Consider the following 22,628-nt stretch of genomic DNA (forward strand, 5'->3'; position numbering starts at 1 on the left):
ACTGTGATGTGGTGCTGAGACGAACGGGTGGGTTTTTGGAAATCTTTAGTATTATATTTTGATTTCAGTGGGGTTTCCTTATTTACTTTCCATAAGTTTTCCTTCATCTTCTTCTTCTATAGATCCCAAACAAACTGTCATTAGCGGCATTAAGGGTCTTCGCGTACTCAAGACAACTCAATCGTCCTTTGTTAACTTCGTCAACGATGAATTCCGCACGCTACCCGATCAATATGATCGTCTTTTCAGCACCGTCGTCGACTGCAGTTGGGAATATTCCGACATTAAAGATGTGAAATTCTGCCAGACCTGGAATTGTGTGAAGAATATTATAATTCGAAATTTTGCTGGCGATCCAAATGTGGGCATCTCTTCGGTATCTGTACAAAATACTCTGTATCTCTCCGAAAAAGAAGTGCTTGATGTTATACCACAAATTTCCGTGATTTCAATGACTCTGCCAAACAAACATTATTTCAATTTCGATACGAAACCTTTTCAAAGTGTTGCGCCAGGTGAAAATAATGAAGTTTTCATTCCAGTCGACAAACCACATGGCACAATCTATGCGCAGTTGGCTAGAAAGGATCTGAAATGCCATTTATGAAATTTTAGGATGAAGTGAGATTTTTTTTGTTGAAGTTTCGTCTTCTCAATACAAATTGAATGCTGTTTAATTTTATTAAATAAAATTGTACATATATATTTCAATAAAAGAAGTAAAGAATCTTTAGCTTTTTGAAATAGCAGCGCATATTTAAGTACAAGTGTTTAGGCGCGACTACTAACACCAAGATGGTATGCACTGCGGAATGTGCAAACATTTCCTTTATGGAATATTTATATGAAATTTTTTCACATGCACTTCTCAATAGGCTTATAATAAAACTTTCTTAAATTATAATTTGATGGCACTTCAAAGTATGCTCAGCCTAGTCTGATTCACCCCACGGACATTGCTTCCGGGGTTTTTTGAGAACTCTGCATGGCTGACAACTATACAGAGTTGGTTACTGATGATGATGCCCTTCGTATATACATAGATATATAGAAATCATAATACGGTACGCACCGCGGCCTAGTCATCTATTGTGCCCTCTACACTTCAACAATATCTCCGCTAGACCTAAATCCCTCAGAAAGTTATATAGCACTTGCGATGTTAGGGAGTGAATGTGCTTAAGCTGTGGTAACGTTGAGCCTACACTTCTCTCGCGACGCGTGCAGACTGCATCACACTCGATGAGGATGTGAAAAGGTGTTTCGTCATTTGACCATATCCGTAGCTCATGTACATACATAAATCCCCTTAGTCTACAGTGTCCTGTGAAGAAAAATTTTTCTTTTCTTATCTTATCTTCTCCTTTGAGAGGTTAATTCAAGTTTGGAGTATTCTTTTGTGGTGCCCTCCCAGTAGACTCTTTGCCTGACGTACTCCTACCGAACTATGCCTTTTAAAATCCCTCTTAGTGTTCCTCTCCATATTCTAAGCTCCTTCCTTACAGTATTGGGACCTACTTCCAGGAAGGACTCGGCACCAACTGGAATCTCTTGCGAGACAGACCATCGTTTCGTTACCCTCTATTCCCATTTGACCAGATACCCACGCTAGTCGGATATTGTTGTGCCTGCCAAGGGAGTTGAGCATCTCAGTGCACTCAAGGACCAAAATTATTTGATTTTATTAGATAAGAGAGCCTTGAGTGCTGCCTGACTGTCACTTAGAATTATAATTCTCTCATTACGGTACCCTCTATTTATGTAAGGCTCCGCAAACAAATAAAAGGCGTAAACTTCCGCTTGAAATGTGCTCGGTTATGTCCCCAATAGGAACTAGGAGATACTGGTCCAGATAAAAGTCTGGCGATTAGTGTTCTATATGAGTCAAGAGGCGCTTCCAAACATTTTTTTAAATATAAGACAGAAGACTTATTCAAATGATTTCATAAATCCATTCAGCAATTTTCCTAATTTTTATTTTTTTTAGCGGCATACACCAATTCTGAGATTACAATTTTCGTAATTATTCCAGGAAATTCAAAATATCAAAGTATTACCATATACATACACACATATTTACATAGTAATAAATACTCAATAAAAAATACTCATTACTTGATTAATTCACACTTTAAAGAATACTGCAATAATTTTACAAAATTTATTATACAAAAACAAAACAACAACATATTCATATCTGCGTAATAGCGCGCACCACACTGCATCTTTCCATTTCGCCGCCACCGCACAACAACAGCAACAACAAATCAGTATCCTTCGATTGCGCCAACTTCTCACTCAACGGCACAGCCAATTGTATATTGCGGAAATAGCCGACGGAACTGTGCAACCAACCCTGTATGGAGGCATATTTGTACAAATGGTAAAAATCCTGTTGCTGCTCGCCCAAAATCAACAGAAATTGTTCGCCATCGCTCATCGCGAACGGGTGCAACTTATCAACGCGTATTGGCAACTTAATGAGCTGGAAAAGTTTATACGGATCCATTGGCGTGCTACTCAAATCATAAACATTCACATGCTGACATTTATGGCAACTCAGCAACAATTGATAGTGATGCGGTTCTACAGCTACCAGCGCCATAACATCATAGGGACCATCGATGACTTGCGCGAGTTTAAAGTGCGCCGTCTGTGGCATGAAATGGTAAATGCTGACAGCTTGTTGATTGCCTACCAAAGCAGCGCTAGCCAACACCGTTAAGTTATCCAGCTGGTAGAGTTGCACTGACTTGCCTATGCCAAAAGGTATGGTTTGCCAATCTTTAACTTCGTCGAGCGCATCATCAATACGCAGCACGCGCACTTCATTGCGATTGCGCGCCTCATCGATGGCATGCAACAGCAGGTAGGTATGATCTTAGCATCCACAAATAATTCAATGCTCTCAATATATTTTCGCATGCCAAATACTTTTGCTACTTTCAAGCCGTTAACGGTAATTTTACTCTTTATTTCTTAAAACGATCGCCGCAATAGTTTTGTGCCTTCGCCGATATCGCGCCAGCGTTGGCGTACAAAAAACTCGTGGTAACATTTGTATGAAGAGACGACGGTTGTGTAGCGCAGATTGCACTTGTAGAAACCGATGCTCGCAGGGCGTTACATGCCGCTGTTCGTAGAGGAAGGTCTCATCTACACTTTCGTTAGCATACTGCCGCAGTACCTGTGTATCGAAGTCAAAGTCGAGGTATAGCAAATGTGCGTTTTGCTCATCAGCCAGCAAACTGGTGGCATTCCGCGCGCTCAGTAGATTGCTCAGCTGATTAACGGCAATTGTTAGCTGTTCGCGGAAAGCGTCGTCGCCTGCCAGCTGATTGGTATGCTCCTCAAGTAAGTTCGCTTCATCTAGCGCCGGCTCCTCGTCTTCGGTGCGGTCTGCAGTACTATTAGATAACGTGCGCCCTCTAGCGTGCAGCGGCATATCGGCAACAAGCACTAAGCCCTTCACAAATATACCTTGATCTATGGTAAGATTATCGAAATGATAGTTCGCCGTAGTGAAAATACTTTGCTGATATGCGTCCACCAGCCGTTGCCCATTCAAACGCGTCACATGCGAGGGCCCATTGAAGATTAGATTACCATCAATCAACTTTTGACCGGCGATCACTTGCAGTTGATCGCTTTTCTTGTATATCAAATCATCGATCGGCACGCCATTGATGGACTGCAGTAGCGTTTCGTTGTTGGTCACCAGGTGTTCGAATATCAGGTAGCCTTGCACTTCTTGTGGCTCACCATTTAGCTTGATTCTATTTTTCAGCAAATAATCAAAGCTCTGCCCATTAATATCGCCGATCTGCAGCGCGTCATCGATCACCAAATTATGCACCCTTACGGGTGGCAACGCACCCCTTGCTGGCGTATAAACCTGTGACGTTGGCATGCCATTCACTTGACCTTGCACAATCAGTTGTCCAATAATGGGTGCTACCTTGAAGTATAAAGGTCCGCCAATAGGCACGCCGCTCGAGCGCCGGTAGAGAGACGCATGGAAGAGTTGCACATCTACCGCGTTAAGTGTAGTAATCGCCAGCGGACCCTCAACCAAAGCGCGCTGCAGTCGTAAGGGTTTGTGAAACAATTTCGCGCCTACTATCGTCTGCGGCGCTGTTGTGTTCTTCAATAGGCAATCACGCGCTATGTGCGCAAGGTCCACACCATTGGGGAATGTGGTGCGCGTGCGCATTCTACTAATTAGCGGTTGTGTCATGTATACGGTGCCAGAAATCGCCTGATCACCACTGCGTCGCACCGCGTGTCGGTACAAATATTGCAATTGTTCGTATTGTTTCGTACTGATGCTGCTGCTGCGTATCGCTGTATCATTCCAGTAAGCATTGCCGTGCACCACTAAATTTCGCCAGCGTCGTTGTGTTAGCTGTTGCAACTGCTCGTTGAGTGTCGCGAATTGGAAAGTATTCTCGAAATTGCCAACTAAATTGCCGTGTACCGTTAATTTTGGTACTATAAAATCGCCATGCAAAGTAAGGTTTTCTGTGCGCGTGTCTATAAAAGTATCTGTGGCTATATCATTAATGATTCCAACATCCAGATTCGTCAAGCGTAAGCTGCCAAATGTATAGTGGCCAGTTATGCGCTGCGGTTTCGATTTTAAGAGCACATTACTGAAGACATCTTCCATAATAACGCTGTTGATCAGTGGCGTGTGTAGTGCATTCTTGACCGTGAGACCCTGCAGGAAGCATGCGGTACCATTTACTACGGCATTCTCATTTAAACGCACCAAGTTTTTCACATAATCTGGCCAAGATATATTATTTATTTTGTTCACTTGCAGATTCTCAATAAATTGCACATTTCCTTTGACCAGCAGATCCTTGCGCAACACCAACTGTTCATTCACCACGGAAAGTCTATCAAAAATCTGATCGAAGGCAAGGCCATTGATCTTTTGTACAACAATGTTGTTAGCTTGCAAGTGATAGGGCAAATGCAAATGCTTGATAAAATAATCACGCTGCATTGGCGTCTTTTCATGCGCATCATTCACAAAAGTGCTATGGAGGCGGTCTTCTACGATTGCCTTGCCGGTGACCACCAATTTGTTGCAGGATTTGTTGCCTTTAAAATGTAGCTCATGCAGCAGCTCTGACTTCAGAATCAACTCATCGGCTGTTACGTTATTCAGCTTGTCGGTAATTAGATGATCGACAGTAAGTGGCGCGCGGAAAGTCTTCGTACCGGTTATGTTGGCTGAATCACCATGACGCACTGCATCTGTGGCTAATTCGAGTAGCTTCGACTTATATGATTTACATATCAAATCGCCATCCACCCTGGCCCGCATAAATATGAGCAGCAATGGACTATCGAGCGGCGAATGACCAGTGGTGAGTAAGTGTTGCATGGTAGGATGACCATCTAAACGGTTGGTGGTGAATCGTGGCGTGGTGACTTTAGCGTTGCCAAACTTCACGGGTGTGTTGAAAGTCTGCAGGGGAGAGGGAGAGAGATAATGCATGAAATAATGGGCTTAATTAAAGCCGACTGTCGAAATGGATACGTTTCATTCGTGCCGCCTACGCATGAAACGGACTATTGGGTGGACTGTGGATGCAGTGTTTGTATGTTCGTCCGACGGCGCAGTAATTACCAATCTGGAATTCAATACACTTCCTGTATACACAGTCTACTCAGTTAGTTGAGGATTTCGGCAGCGCACGGACGTAACGGACTCATTCAAAGACGCCACTCTAGCAATAAAAAAAGAATTCATTTCAACTTTGTTGCCTTTATTTTTACCTGTGTTGCATTATGCAATAAATAGATCTCCTTCAGCATCGTCTCAGAGAAGGGCAGACCATTCACAAAGACCGCAGTCGCCATTTTATTCTCACGCATTAAATTATCCACCGTCAAGGAGCCTTTGATGATAACTTTACCGGTGTAGAATTGCTGAAATTGTGAATCTTCATCAGCTATGTCACGCTCCATCCTCGGTTTGTAGTCTACCAGTAAGTCGCCCGCGATACTCATTTGTCGTATTTCCACAGGAGCTGAAAAGGTAGAGGTGGAAAATAAGTATGTACCGGATGGGGTCTACCCATATCTCCTTCAGCATCGAATTAGTTTGATAGCCCCAGTACTCTTTAAATTTTATAGATCTTCACTCTGGCTGGGTTCCGATTCCCGGCAGATGATCTACGATTAAGATCGTATTTTTAACAAAAGTATGTAAACCGGCTTATTAGCCTCAGTTCCTTTCGCCTTAAAGGTATGGGGAAAATTCTATGTTAATATATCAGAGAAGTCAACCTAAAGGAACGGCCTCTCCATAACTAGAAATCCTTAGAAAATTTGAGGTACACACTACCGATCTAGCCCTCTTTAGTGCGGGGAATCCATACAACAAACCAAATGGGGTTGTTTGTTACACAAATGGATCTGAACCTGAAAATGGTGAAAGTGGGGCTGGCATATTTAAGTCGTACCCCAGGGCATGAAGAGCATGATGATAATGAGGAGGCTGACTGCCAGCGAAACAAGGAGCTACCGTAGTATTTCATAGTCCGTAACCCTTTAGTGGGCTCATAAAAGCACACATTAAAGGGATCATAAGTAACTGGGTAGACAAAATGTTTAACTGCGTCTGGATGGAATGTTCAGGGCAGAGGCAAGCAAAACAATTTGACTGCCCTTCAAATAAGCAATTTAATTTATGTTGCCAGAGAGGAACCATATGATATCTGGAACAAAAGCCCTTGGAGGTGATAGGCTACATTAGAAGCATTGCCATATAGGGCGGAAAGTCATCCACAAGTGATCACTTTCGGGGTCGCTGTGCATATGGCCCATTGAATGGAATGGAATTGTGGGTGGCCGGAAAAACCAAGAAAAACAACTTTTTCCAAACTCTCGAACAGTATTTCCCATTATACTTAAGTTCTACAGACAGGATTTGGAGAAACTCCTCTGCAAACTTACCGGACTCCGTCATGAATAATAACAGTTTGTTGAGGGAAAAATAATGTATCTCGTCCATTCTCGAGACATCCGGCCTAAAAATAGACCATCTAAAACGTTCAAAGGAGGCTGGACAGCGGCTGAGAAAATGTTCTGTACTCTTCTCCTCCTCCAAACAAAATGTGCACATTGTATCGTCGATAATGCATTGTGACCATGTGTCGTCGGCGTGGATTGTGCGCCATAATCCGTTCTATCAATTCTCGTAGATTACTTTTTCTTTGTCTGAGAATTTTGCTACCAACCTGTCAGGCCTTTTCAAGTAACACTTGGATGTTTTGCAGGCGTCAAAACTACACCAACGGCCCCCATTGATTTTATTTATCTTTGATCTTTGATGTACCCGATCGTTCCCGCTTTGCTTGGCCCATCGGTATGGAAAGTTTTCACCGAGCTTCCCAAGAGAGCACCCGGATCTCTTCACTGTTCCCTTGTAGAAAATCTAAGGACGTACTTTTTTCCAAAGGAGGCTCCAGGTATCAGTTTGTCATTAGGTTCCAAAAAAACAAAGGGTATTGCTCTGACAACCTTCTTAACAACTCTCTGTGCCCGGAACTCCGATCAATCCAAAAGAGTACAGTCGACACACCATTGTTGATGCCTCCTCTTAGATCGCTAAATCCAGAGTTGGAAAAACCAACGCATCATTAAGAGCCGGTCCTGACGTTGTACTCACGATACCCGTTATGCCTATAAACATGCTCCTTGGTAGTCGGTTTAACTCAGAATACCATAGCCGGTCTCAGACACCAGGTGTCACTAAATGTTCTTCGATACTGTCCGAAAACTTTCAGCGCTCGATTTAGTTACCTTCAGCTCGACGTGAATAGGTTCACGCCTCTATGCAGGGGAAGGTTAAGACCTTCAAATTTTCTTTTCGGCGTAAAGAAGACTAGGTTTGTCTTGTTGTGATTGGCAAAAAGCCTCTGCAAAGTGCGCCATTCGTCAGTCTTATTCAGGGTTATCTATGTCTTAACGAAGACCTCCCTGAGATATTTATTTACCTGATGACAATGCATAAACATCATCCGGTTAAGCCTGGATGTGAACGATGTCTTGCATTTCCACTTCCAAAGACGACAAGAGAGGTTAGAGAACGCCGCGCCGACCTGAGGGCATCCTCTTCCAACTTCTGCCGTGATACAAACGATAGCTCCATCCCCCCTAGTCAGCAATCTCCTAGATAACGTAAAGTGAATCTACCTTATGATTGTTTCATCCACCCTATGTCTTCTGGGCGCAGAGCACATAGAGTCAAAGGTAGCGTTGTCAAACACCCCCTCAATATTAGCAAAGATTCTCATAGTACTAAACACCTGCTTCCAGCCCCACCTTGATCTTAGTTACAAGGTCATATAAAGCTGGTTCATAGGACTTTCTGCTTTGGTAAATATGTATGTTGATGGCTTCTAAGGAACCATTCGCCAAAACCATTTATCTAATGTACTTCTCGACCGTACGCTCCAGACTTTTCAGAATGAAGGATGCCTGACTGTTCGGCCAGCAACTTGTTACAAGCGCATAGTCATGCTTTCCTGGTTTGGAAATGAAGACTACCCTGCCGTTTCTCCAAAGAAATGGAACTTGTCCAAATTCCAGACAGGTTCTAAACACTCTATATGGTCGATGAAAAGAACAGCCATAATGTTTTTGTTTTTTGCTTAATAGGTTCCTTATATTGCCGTGGGCGGAAAATTTGAAAGTACATTAGAGCGGAATAATTTGTTTGGCGCAAAAATTTTCCAAGAAAGTGTATAGCAAATTGAAGTTCTACGATTAATTCTAAACAAAAATGGCGAACAAAAATGACGTTTGACCCTCCCAATTTCTAAAAGAAAAATCAGTATAAATATTGTGTGAAGAAAACACAAAATTGTGTTAATGAAAAATTTACTTCGTTCGGAAAAAATTATAATACACTGATTTTTCTTTTAAAAATTGGCAGGGTAAAACGCCATTTTCGGTTTATAGTTTCACCATTTTTGCGTTGAATCGAACATAGAATTCGAATATGACATACACTTTTTGCGAAATTAAATTACTGCACCCTAATGTACATATCTCCAAAAGTCTCGGAAGACTTTGAATTTTACATTAAAATGCACTAAAATTGTATGGAGTCCTTTTTTTCACAAATTGTGTCTTTAACTTACTTTCAATTACGTCATCACGGCCGCTGAACGCCACATCCTCTTCAAAATGCAAGCCATTCACCAATTCCACCTGCACGTCCTTTGCAGTTATTGAATTTATCAGAAATCTCGAACTCACAATTTGTGGCTCTTTTAGGTTGAAAAGTTTTGCAACAACTAAATTATTCAGTAAAGGTGTCCAAAGTGCATCCACTCTTGTCTCGCCTTGCAATATCAGACTACCCTTTAACTTACGATCACGATTACGTAAAAATAACGAATTCAAAAAATCCGAAACGGAAACATCATTAATACGTGCCACATTCAGATCACGCACCCGAATAGGTAAATCGACAGATGCGTTGGCATTTTGGCGAAATAGGCGCGATGAGTGACGCGTTAATAGCTGCGGTGTGCTCAAAATTTTGGTGCGGACGGCAGAGCGTATCGAGAGCGTGGGAAGGCGGCTACTCGAGCTATTATCCAAGTGGAAACCTGCGTAAAATTGGCGTTGTATAACAGATGACTTCAGTGATTACACATGTGTGGAACCTACCAGGTAGAAGTGTGCCATTGTAGTGGAGGTTACCGACTTGTAACTGTCGAATCTTAGCAATACGCGGCATATCCAACACAAAACCGTTACTTTGAAATACCTCGCGCGTAAAACGCAAGCTACGTCTTGGCATACGGATGGCCTCCACACGTCTCATCAGCTGTACTGGACTCTGTAGTGTCTCACCCAAAATTCTTACAATTCCAATGTTACCCGCATGCAAACGCACTGGATTTGGCGCATTAAATCGCTGCAGTTTAGGTCGCACGATGGCAGCAGCTCTACGGAAGACATCCATAGCTAACTTGCGTTGTAATAGCAAGCTTCGCAAACGTTCTACAGTTCCTTCGAATAGGTGGCGATGTTGTTGTAAGTCACTTAAATCTGGCAACGGAAAGAAAATTGAATTAAAAACGTATTTTTCCATTAGGTAATCAATATGCGGCAAAAAAGAGACCCACAAGAATGTTTTGACTTTTCTTACTCAAAACTTATAGCCTACAGCTGCTGCGGTGGCTTTGCAAACTAAACAAAATTCTTCTAAGACTTAACCGGGAAGTGGGGGAAGGGGTCAAAGTTTGAGCATACGCAGGCCATGTAATTATTCTCGTATCCGGATTGTGAATAAATGTGATAAGCGGATTGCTTCAAAGAGCACTGGGCTAATTGGATTTTTGGGCAGATAGCTGCGGGCTCAACTTTAATGCTTCGAAGACCGATTGACTATTATTCACCACAAGCGAAAAGATTCCTAATTTTAACCTACATTCCTGAAATGGGCATACTCTGTCTCTTTCCCCTTGCGACAAGTATTCGGGAGTCATTCTCACACCGAAATTGAACTGGAAATTGAACACGGAGTACTGAGTAAAAAAGGCCTATAGTGCTCTGTATTCCTGCAAGAAAATGCTGAGTAAGTGGGGCCTATGACTTGAGCTTTATGGATTTACAAGGCGGTGATTCGCCCAATTATTGCATACGTTTCGCTGGTTTGGTGGAAAGCCATAGAGATCAACATAATGTTAGGTAGGGTACAAAGGTCAGCCTGTATTGCGATTGCTGGGACAATCAGATTATGGCCTACGGAAACATTGAATGTCATCATTCATTTGACACCGATTTATCTCTTTATTAAGGAAATCGCTTCACAGAATACCCTGAAGTTGAGGGAACTTAGACTATGGAAAGAACGAACGTAGGGGTATGGAAGTAACTAACCTGTACTCTTTCGACGACTCAAGCATTTACGAAAAATCTGACTACAACTGTACTTCGCTTCTCTTCAAGAAGAACTTCGGCGCGATGTTTCCACCAAGAAAGGAATCGAATGAACCTATTTTTACTGAACGCTTCAAGGTATCTTTTTTTACGGAAAGCTCAAAAATGGATTGTGGCGTCGAGGCAGGATTTTTGAACTGACCTCCAAATCGAAGAGTCTATTCGACTACCAATTTCGGCCAATGGTTTTCAGGTACCGGTCTTTGCTATCAAAGGGGCACGCAAATTAATTTTTGTCGCGAATCTAATAGCGTCCAGCATTACTATTTCTAGGATAGCCAGGCAGCGTCCAAAGCATTTGGCTCTATAAGCAGAACTTCCAGCGTAATAAAGCAGTGCAAAGAGAGCGTTATGGCTTTCGCTGACGTTGCACTGATCTGGGTGCCGGAGTACAGCAAAATTCATGGCAATTAGATGGCCGACGAGCTAGACTTTTGGTCTTAGCTGTAATTTACTAGGTATAGAAAAGCGGTGGAGCATCTACACTGTTATTGCCCAGCACTATGTAGGACTAGAATCAGGCTTCTAGGCAAACCGTGCTACTGCGGTTTAACAGACATAAGTAATATTAACCCACTGCAGTTTCCTGAGCTCTTGAACTTCAGAAAAATAACCGACTTCTGCTGTTTTCTTTTTGTCTTTTGTTTTCAAGTTAATTTGCGAGCAGTGATTTTAAAACGGTACGCATAGCTGCTAAACTCGCCACTTCAACCAGCCAACGAACCAACCATAACCTGCAGTCTAGCATCGCTCCCCACCACCATCTCACTAACCATCAAACAACCAACTCACCTTCCATTCCAGTGTCATTTAACGCCGCAGACGCAGCACCTAGTCGTTGTCCATCCGCCGCTTCAACTTCTACAATGCGTAACAAAGTATGAAAAGGACGCCGATAATTGAGCAGCACAAAGGAGCCATCCTGTGGGCTCACGTGCGTTACTATCTCAGTGATGTCGCTTTCGTTGGCGCTAAAGCTGGCATAGCAGTCCAGCCGTGAAGTTGGATAAATATTCACAGTCCGTTGATGGGCACCCACCAAAAAGTGTGCACCCGCTGCGAAACGATCAAATGTCAAATCTTTACCGTTGAATTGACGAAATATCGAGAATTGTGCTTCTTGCCGCTTCATGTGAAATAAGTTGCACTTCTGTTGCTGCGCCGTACAACCGATGAGATAATTGCGGCCACGGTACGTGAATGCGTGTATGGTGCGTGAGGGTATGGTGAGAGTTTGGCGATTACGTAAATGCAAATCGTTGGCATGTATTTCGTATACAACGATAATGGTCTAAAGAAAGAGAGAGAAATAGAATGTTGTTTAAGAAACCTTTTTGGAAAGTACAAATTTAAGATTACTACCCGGCCTTGATGTTTGATAAGACGTCCACTTAGCAAAAATTTTGGCGCCGTGCCAATGACTTCCAACACATGAATAGCCGGTAATGTGAGCTCCTCCACCATGTCGAAAAATGTATTCGACCACTCATAAGTTCTGAAAATCAGATTAGATAAGCAAATATTTTAAAATACTTTGCAAAAAAAAGGAAGTAAATGAAATTATATAATACGTCAGTCCATGTCAAATCGGCCAATGGTTGACATCGAGCATTCTTGGTTGGCAGGAATTTTCTTCTGCCATAGGAAAAAATTCAATTTTTTCCGAAAATTTTGCAAAATTTCACAATTTTCGGCAATTTGCCAGCTTATTTTTTCTTATATCTCAAAAACTATTACAATTACAAAAATAATTCTGGTCTCGTTTTAAATGTGATATTTAAGGCTATAAGAAAAAATATATAACAAAATCGAAATATAAAACAATTTACAGAATTTTTCAATTAAAAAAAATCGGAAAATCAAGAACTTATAAAAATTTGTGGACAAAATTCCTTTTCTACAACATCTCCAACTGATCCTGAAATTTTCAGCGTTTTTTAGGATATAATTTTTTGTACTTTGAAAAAAACATTTTTTGAAAACTCTGAATACAGTTATGTTTAACAATTTTAATTAATTTAAATTTGTTTTAAATTTACAGCCGGTTTCACCAGCAATTGAAATGGAAAATGGTTTCTTATTTTCCGTTCTTTTCCATATAACATTCAAAAAATTATAAATCATTTTTTTCTGAAATTGCTTTCATTAAATTGGCTGTTAGGTTTTGCAATAATTTTTTTTTTTAATTAGTAATCTATAAAAAAATATTGCCCAAAAATATATAAGTTTTTGCTTTTAAAATTTTTAAATTTCAAAATTCAAGGTTTTTTTTATTTTTCGATTTTTTCTTTTAATATCGAGCGCTTATATTGAAAACCTGCTTTCAGCGAATTTCACTAACAGAATAAATTTTTTCAATTTCATATGCTGTCATCAAAATTTTCATCTTTTAAATTCCATTTCTTAAACAAATTTTGGGGATGCAGTTTTGTAGACCATTAAATTTTAATTTGATAATGGAGAATTTTTTTTTTGTCGGGGGTGTTGCGCATTTTTAATTTTCTTTTTTTTAAATTATTGAAAAAATAAACTTGCAAAATCCGGGAAATCGTGAAATTCTTAACTTTGGATNCGCTTATATTGAAAACCTGCTTTCAGCGAATTTCACTAACAGAATAAATTTTTTCAATTTCATATGCTGTCATCAAAATTTTCATCTTTTAAATTCCATTTCTTAAACAAATTTTGGGGATGCAGTTTTGTAGACCATTAAATTTTAATTTGATAATGGAGAATTTTTTTTTTGTCGGGGGTGTTGCGCATTTTTAATTTTCTTTTTTTTAAATTATTGAAAAAATAAACTTGCAAAATCCGGGAAATCGTGAAATTCTTAACTTTGGATCAATTTTTTTTTTTTTTTGCAGAACTTCATCATATGATAAAATAAAAGTTCTAACTTAAANAAATTTTTTTTGCAGAACTTCATCATATGATAAAATAAAAGTTCTAACTTAAATTCATTCAAATTAAAAATGGTGGACTACAAAATTGGTCGATTTAAAATGTATCGTCGCTAACATATTTTTTTATTTACTTTCTCTGAGAATGAATTCGTTCGCTCTTCTCGTGGCTATATAAAGAGATTTTTTGTAATCTATTATGCTTCAACTTTTAAGGGTGCTTTTAGAAATAGCAAAAAAATAATTTGTGCGCCGAGGCCGCGTTACGGAAGTTAAACTTGATTAATTTCTTAATCGTTCCATAATCCCGATTCCATCTACTTAATTAAGATAACAAAACATAGCCCCAAGTTGGGTGCATTTAAATTGATCAAATCTCAAATCAAGAAATGAAATTTTTATGTATGACGTTGAAATGCCCAAAATTTTATTTCAAAAACTTAAAAAATATTCCAAATTTTAATCAGAGTTATAAGAGTTGCGAGTGCCGAGAAGAGCAGACTCGCATAGTGCATTGTTTTTAATTTTCTCAAATTTCAAAAATCCTCATTCTCATTTTTGAAATTCCTTTTCAAAAGTATTCTCAAACTAAAATCGTCTTAAATCACTTTCCTCCTAAATAAAGGTCAGGAATAAATCCTTTTCAAAACCCATTTCGATTGATACCCATTAATAATTCATCCAGCTTATTGAATAACTTGAATGTGACTTTTTAAACACGTGGCAACCCTCTTCAATAATTCCAAATGTTCAAACTAAAGATTTCTTAACATTCTTTCGTTTGACTACGATATTTTTATATTTCATATAGTTTTTGTATAAGTTAATTGAGTTAGATCTTTCAAACAGGTGGCAGCCCTCTTCAAAAATATTTTAAAGCTTAATTAATGAATTATGTGGAATTTGATTTTTCAAACATGTGGCAACTCAGCTAAATACAGTACAGAAATAAAAAAGTTATTTTAGTAATTCATTTATCTAATTAAATAATTTGAATTTAACTTTTTAAACAGGTGGCTACACTCTTCCAACACCTTGAACATTTTCCTTCAAACTAAAGAGTTTTTAACACTCTTTCCTTTGACATCCATATTTTGATATTTCATATAACTTGTGTATAAATAAGTAAACTAAATTCGACATTTCAAGCAGGTGGCAACCCTCTTCTAAAGTATTTTCAAACTACTACTTTCCGAAACCTCTTCCGTTTGGCACCCATATGGTGATACATATATCTGATGTAAACACCGAAACCGGTTTGTAGGACACAACAACAACCAAAAAGAAATACATATTTCTCTTACCTAATATAATTTTTTTTTAACAATCCTCCTATAGTTCAAATATAGAACAAAGCTTTTCAAAATCATTTCGATTGATACCCATTTGAATATAATTTTTAAAAGGTGGAACACTTTCAAAAAAGGAAAACCTTATTGCACATACAGTCTAACTCTTTTAATTTGACAGACATGATGGCATTGATTATTAAATAATTTGAGTTCAATTGTTCAACATCACTCTTTTCGAAAAACTAAAACCATTTGCACATCTACGGACCAAGCGCTTTAGTTTGACATTTCTGAAATCGGGCGAACGGTACAGATCTTTCTCCAGGACAAAAAATCCCTTCGCCTATTACATACATATATAGATAGAAAGGGCTATTCTTATTTTTCTTTAAAAAAGAATAAAAACTGAGAATATTGAAGAAAATTCAATTAAAAAAGAATTAAATTATAAAAAAAAAACAATTCTAAAAATTAAATTAAATTAAAAATATGATTTTTCAAAGAAATTTAAAAGTTAAAAAAAATTTAATCAAAAAGACAACTAAATAGATTAAAAAAAATAAACTTATTTCATTATTTTAAATAAGATATGTATGTTTCCTAAAATTTAAACGAAAATGAAATGAGTTCCTAACAATTAATGAATTTAAAAAATTTCTTTTTGATTTTAAAACAGTAAGATCTAAAATTTTAATAAAAATAATTATTAAATGTTTGTTATAATAATTATTAAAAATAAGTAATTTTTGAGCAAAAAACACAACCGACTTCAAGTCTCATATAAAAATTTAGGAGTAACATATGTATATACATAAAAAAATATTCCCACGAATTGATAACCTCCTCCTTTTTTGAAGTCGGTTAAGAAGAAGAAAAAAATATAAGTTACTAAACATTAAACTAAATTAAAACGATAGTTTTTCTTTTTAAAACAATAAAATCCGAAAATTAAATGAAAGGAAGAAGCAAAAAAATTAAATTAGTTTCGTAAAAGATTTCAAAAAAATGTAACTATCTACTTTTCTTTTTAAAACAATATAATCCAAAAATTTATATGAAAAGAAGAAGAAAAATAAAAATAAGAAAATAAAATAAGTTTATTTTTAAAAAAGATATACATATGTATATATTATATAATTTTTCGTTACTTATTTTATTGTCTAATTTTTATTTTTGTTCTTCTTCTCAGATAATTTTAGTGTTTAGAAACTTATATTTTTGTCTTCTTTTATAATTAAATTTTTTAAATCTAAGAATTAAAACAAAATTCTATTAAAAAAATACTAAATTAAAAGCAAAAAAAAATATAAATTTCTAAAAAGTAAATGAAATAATTAAAAAATAGATTTACAATAAAATGCAGAATGCCGTTCGCAACAACATTTCAAAAAATCAACGTCAGTTTTTGTAATAGGTGCATTATGTTTTTTTACAAAAAAGCCGCAAAAGCCGTCACCAAAACGTGTATCATTTTTTTTTTTCATTTTAAACTTACCAACACACTAACGGCTCTATTCTTTATCAGTGACAAATTTGTTACAGAAAAATATATGAAGAAGTTTAAATTGGGCTATAAAACTGCATACAAAAATGTTCTAAAGATTCAGACTAAAAAGTTTGAAATTTTCATGAAAATTGTTTGAATTTTCATAATTTTTGTATAAAAGTTGAAACTTTGATTTATATGGTTTTTATAGAAAAACAACAACAAAAAAATGTACTTAATAGACATTGTGAATATCTATTTAAAAAAAAAAAAAATCAACACATGGCCATTTGTTTGAGTCACTGTAAATAGATAATATAATAATGTTAGAAAATTTCAACTTACCGCAATTTCGATTGCAGCTTAGTATAGTTAACCGCCGTTAAAAGCATAACACGTTCGTCGGCTACATTGATCAGAAACAGCTTACGAAATCTACCGTTTAGCATAAGTTGTTGTATTGGCTCGAAATTTGTTATTGTATCGATGCCTACTTGACCCAACTTTGCTGCCTCAGCATTTTGCGCCAACAAGCCAGCAGGCAATTGATAAATCTCCAGAAAGTCTTCCAAAGCGATCACCAACAGCAAATATTTACGCCAAAAAATTACCTGAAGAAATTAAAAAATACATTTATTTTTTTTTAGGTATGAAAATTTATTGTTAGGGTGTCAGATGTAAGTTAAATGGATAACTCCATTTTTAATAGAATATTTGTTCATTTTAATATGAAGCTCTTTTCGAGAGCGTGAAATGGAGTTATCACTTTAATGTCGGACAGCGTTTTTTTTGTTTCTCTCCTCACCTCTGCTGCTATGGGCTCCTGTTGCCTTACACTGCCTGCCAGCGCGCCAATTAGGGACAAACGTTTCTCCTGGCCACTTACAATCAATTCGTACAATTCCCGGCCGTGCAAAACAAAAAGCCGCTGTGTGGCAATTTCATGCATTACATGCAAATTTCGTTCATTTTCTATTCTCATATCCATAAATGGTAAACGAAAACGCAGTGCATTTGATTGGAGCGGTGGAACGGCGGCAGCGGATCTGTCAGCACATATCGCTGGGATTGGTGGCGTTGCGGGTGCAAACGGCACCACATTGGCAACATCGGGCCGCACCACTTGGCTGAGACACTTGGGTGTTTGAGAGACTTATGAATTTCAAATATGGCTTATTGAAAATTATACCGACTTACCACTTGTAATGAGATTATGAGTAGGTGGTAAGTCAAATACGAATGCATTTCCAATGCAATTTTTATTAGAAAAACATAGGTTTATTTTTTTAGTATTTTTTTTTTCTTCTTTATTAGCACATACTATTTTCCACCAAGGATAGATAAAGCGCGTGTAGTTTTTCCAAGAGCTAACGGACAGTACAACAGCAAACACAGCATACAACTTACAAGGAGTAAATTAACACTAAATGAAATGTGAACGAAGTGAAGGAGAACCGGGGATGAAATGGAGTGGGAAATGAATGCCCAAATAAATAAGCCGTAATGCGAGTATTTAATGAGAGAAAATAGGCTATCCACTCAAGGCATGAGCTTATAAATGGTTTGATTGCAGGTACTTACAGTGATCGAAAAAATTATAACCATATATTGCCAAGTTGTAAAATGAGAAGCAACTTAAAAGGAAATAAAACAAGAGTGCATCAAAAAATTAATTTTATTTTTTTAACTAAGTACAACTACATATTATTAGAGTGGGGCGGACGGCCAAGATCCTTATAGAGCCTCCATGCGCGATTCCTTCGTGGTACATTTTTACTGTACTTGCATTTGCGATAGGGAAAATAGCACAAAATCCATTTAGTACAGACGGTTTGCGCAAATCGATGATGCGGTAATGCAAATCATAAGTGTACAGGCTTATTTATTATTCCACCTATGTAGTTTTACCGGAAACGAGGGCGGAAGTATTTTTTCTGCGTAAGCGACCTTCGGCGGCTGAAGTAATGCGCATGAGAAAAAAAACGAAATTATCCAAATGTACACTTTCGTTTGAAAACCGAAATAATGCATATGACAAAAACCGAAATAAAACATACATGCACAGTTTCGGTTGAAACCGAGTCCCAGGACAAAATTTGCGGTTATTTCTGATACTTAACTGAATCAACTTTTTTTTTTGATTATGACACTGCTGCAACAAATAGGTAATACTAAATTGTCTCACAGAGATATTCCGGTGATTTAATAAAAAAAGATGTAAATTCAAAGTGCCCGCCAATTACATAAGGTGCAAGATTCAAATGGTTAAAAATTCTTCTTCGTCTTCTTTTTTGGCGCTGTAACCGCCTAAGCGATTTTGGCCGAGTTCAGCAAAGCACNGTCTCACAGAAATATTCCGGTGATTTAATAAAAAAAGATGTAAATTCAAAGTGCCCGCCAATTACATAAGGTGCAAGATTCAAATGGTTAAAAATTCTTCTTCGTCTTCTTTTTTGGCGCTGTAACCGCCTAAGCGATTTTGGCCGAGTTCAGCAAAGCACGCCAGTCGTTTCTCATCTGTACCAACTGACGCCAATTGGAAACGCCAAGTGAAGCCAAGTCCTTCTCCACCTGATCTTTCCATCGCAGTGGGGGCCTCCCTCTTCCTCTGCTCCCAGAGCTGGAGCGTCGGTGTCCATTCGAACGACATGGCCAAGCCAGCGGAGCCGCTGTATTTTAATTCGCTGCACTATGTCCATGTCGTTGTAAGGCTCAAACAGCTCATCGTTCCATCGTAAATCTTCCGCAAAATCTTTCTCTCGAATACTCCAAGAGCCGGCTCATCGGATATTGTCATTGTCCATGCTTCTGCGCCATATACCAGCACGGGCATGATGAGTGACTTATAGAGCGTGGTTTTCGTACGTCGAGAGAGGACTTTACTCCTGAATTGCCTACTCAGTCCAAAGTAGCACTTGTTGGCAAGAGTGATTCTACGTTGGATTTCAATGCTGACATTATTATCGGTGTTAATGCTGGTTCCCAAGTAAACGAAATTCTCTACTTTCTCGAAATTGTAACTGTCAACAGTGACGTGGGTGCCAAGGCGCGAATGTGCTGACTGTTTGTTTGATGACAGGAGATACTTCGTCTTGTCCTCGTTTACCACCAGACCCATGCGCTTTGCTTCCCTATCCAACTTGGAAAAGGCAGAACAAACTTCGCGGTTTTTGTTACAGATGAGGTCGATGTCATCGGCATAAGCCAGCAATTGCACGCTCTTTTAGTAAATTGTTCCTGAGCGGTTCAGTTCTGCAGCTCGTATTATCTTCTCCAACATCAGATTAAAGAAGTCACACGAAAGGGAGTCGCCCTGTCTGAAACCTCGTTTTGTGGCGAATGACTCGGAGAGGTCTTTCCCAATTCTGACGGAGCTGATGGTATTGCTCAACGTCATTTTACACAGCCGCATAAGTTTTGAGGGGATGCCAAATTCAGACATAGCGGCATATAGGCAACTCCTTTTAGTGCTGTCATAAGCGGATTTAAAGTCAACAAATAGGTGGTGAGTGTCGATCCTTTTCTCGCGGGTCTTTTCCAAGATTTGGCGTATTGTGAATACCTGGTCTATGGTGGATTTGCCAGGTCTAAAGCCACACTGATAAGGCCCAATCAGTTCATTGACGGTGGGCTTCAGTCTTTCACACAATACGCTCGATAAGACCTTGTAACCTATGCTTAGAAGGCTGATCCCGCGGTAGTTGGCGCGAATGGCGGGGTCACCTTTCTTGTGGATTGGGCAGAGCACACTTAAATTCCAGTCGTCGGGCATGCGTTCATCTGACCATATTCTGCACAAGAGTTGATGCATGCACCTTATCAACTCCTCGCCGCCGTACTTGAATAGCTCAGCTGGCAGGCTGTCAGCTCCAGCGGCTTTGTTGTTTTTCAGCCGCGTTGTTGCTATACGTAACTCGTCATAGTCAAGCAGAGGAACGTCGACTCCGTCATCATCGACTGCGGGCTCGGGTTCTTCTTCTCCACAACTTTCCGTGCTGCTACCATTTAGTAGGGCGGAAAAGTGTTCCCTCCATAATTTAAGTACGCTCTGGACATCAGTTACTAGGTCACCATTATTGTTCTTACAGGAGTACGCCCCGGTCCTTCAACCTTCCGTAAGTCGCCTAACTCTATGGTAAAATTTTCGGGCTAAAAAGTACGGTAGCTTTTTTAGAATTTTTTCCCTACTCTGACGGTGCTGGTGGTATTGCTCAACGTCATTTTACATAACCCTATAAGTGCTTACCACTACATCCCAGCGGCCGCGCACTAAACATCCATGCCTATTTTGGACATTTGCTCTAAGGGTCAAAACACCGTGGAGGGACGAGCAAAGAGCATCGAGCAAAGCGTCGATTTCAAACGTATATATTTCAATAGGAGAACGCAATATTGAAGAGCAAAGCGTACATACACGTTTGCAATTTGAGATTTGCTCGATGCTAGCTCTTCGCTTTGCTCGCCTCTCCACTATGTTTTTACCCTAATATGGACGCCCGCTGGTGGCACCTCTGTACTTGTGAACAGACAACTCAGTTCGCAGTGAATCAAAACGGATGCATAAACTAAATTTCAATACGCTTTGAACTTCAAAACTGTATTGACTCGCATTTGTTTTCAAATCAATTTTTTTATTTATCACAACGGTTTAAAATACGCATGGTGAAATAATAACAAGGTGTTGTCAGTAGCGACGTGTTTGTTGTAATTTTGACAAGATCGGCATGCTTATTTTCAGTGCTGCCGATCTTAATTTTTATAATGCTATTAGTTGGGAAATTGTATTTAAAATACTCCATTTTAGTATTTCATTTTATCGTTTTTTTAAAGAACTTGGTGTTTTCAGAACGATATTAATATTTAAAATTGCTGGATTTGTATAATTTTTGTCCTCAAAATATAAAATATAAAAGATATCGTAGTTATCAATGGAAAAAGACGTACACAAAAATCGTATGGAAAGGCGATTATTTTATATTAAATATCTTTTTCTACATTGTCATAATATCGACCAAATGGACTACTGATACACTAGAATAGAGCGGCAGAATGGTTAAATTACGACTTCGCTTATATTATCGATATTTATGTGTTTTAATCTATATAGTCAGCCACTGTGGCGTAGTGGCAAGCAGTGCGCGCTCCACTCCGCAGCACCTGGGTTCAAGCCCTGGTCAAAGCAACATCGCAAAAAATATAGAAAAAAGGTTTTTTCTTAACAGCGGTCGTCACTCGTCAGGAATGACAAACCTCCGAGTGTATTACTGCTATGAAAAACAGCTTCTCATAAAAATGCAATCGCCGTTCGGAGTCGGCGTAAAATTGTAGATCCCTCCGCTTTGTGTGACAACATCAAGGCGCACGCCACAAGTCGGAGGAGAAGCTCGGCCAAACACTAACATATGTGTAAGCGTCAATATATTATTATTATTACTAATCTATTTAAAAAATCATTTACAGTTTTATAGGAAATTGCCTTATTTTACGGCCTGTACTTTTTTACAAGTTACAATATATGTGCAACCTGTGTGGAGCTTACGATAAAAACATATATTCAGGCTTATAAGCCTGTAATTAAACATTTTTCTACATTTAATTTGAAATAGTACGCAAGAACAGATTAAAAGTAGTAAATAATTAGTACTTTTTCTACTACTTTAAAATGCGTGACCGGAATAGACCTGCCGAAAAAGTGAGGTTAAGTTACTGACAACACCTTGTTATTATTACACCATGGATATTTTCTAAAGTTCTTTATAAGTACTTCTGAGGTAAGATTAAACAAACATCTCTCAAAAGGCTTTCTAAATTTTATTTACAAAGTATTTTACATATATTTAATAGAGCTTNTAAACAAACATCTCTCAAAAGGCTTTCTAAATTTTATTTACAAAGTATTTTACATATATTTAATAGAGCTTTTGATATTATGCATACATGTTCAGATGTGTATCGATTTGTCGTGACGTGTTT

General features: G+C 38.5%; 2 protein-coding genes across 2 annotated transcripts; one reads left to right on the forward strand and one right to left on the reverse strand.

The window, feature by feature from the left end:
* Positions 1–5: 5 nt before the first annotated feature.
* On the forward strand, positions 6–607 carry LOC108375841 (uricase-like; the record flags this gene model as incomplete). Its single annotated transcript, XM_017631986.1, has 2 exons — positions 6–27; positions 123–607. Coding segments are annotated over 2 exons (507 nt in total), but the record flags the coding sequence as incomplete, so codon positions are not given.
* Positions 608–2,191: 1,584 nt separating this feature from the next.
* Positions 2,192–17,900, reverse strand: LOC108375842 (uncharacterized). Its single transcript, XM_017631987.1, is given in 12 exon segments — positions 2,192–2,880; positions 2,883–2,975; positions 2,978–3,064; positions 3,067–5,479; positions 5,791–6,044; positions 9,165–9,638; positions 9,700–10,083; positions 11,770–12,268; positions 12,340–12,472; positions 17,001–17,266; positions 17,461–17,790; positions 17,853–17,900. Coding segments are annotated over 12 exon segments (5,670 nt in total).
* Positions 17,901–22,628: the final 4,728 nt, after the last annotated feature.

This window comes from Rhagoletis zephyria, unplaced genomic scaffold (genome assembly GCF_001687245.7).
Source record: "Rhagoletis zephyria isolate East Lansing unplaced genomic scaffold, Rhagoletis_zephyria_1.1 Rzeph_scaffold_09518, whole genome shotgun sequence".
NCBI lineage: Eukaryota > Metazoa > Arthropoda > Insecta > Diptera > Tephritidae > Rhagoletis > Rhagoletis zephyria.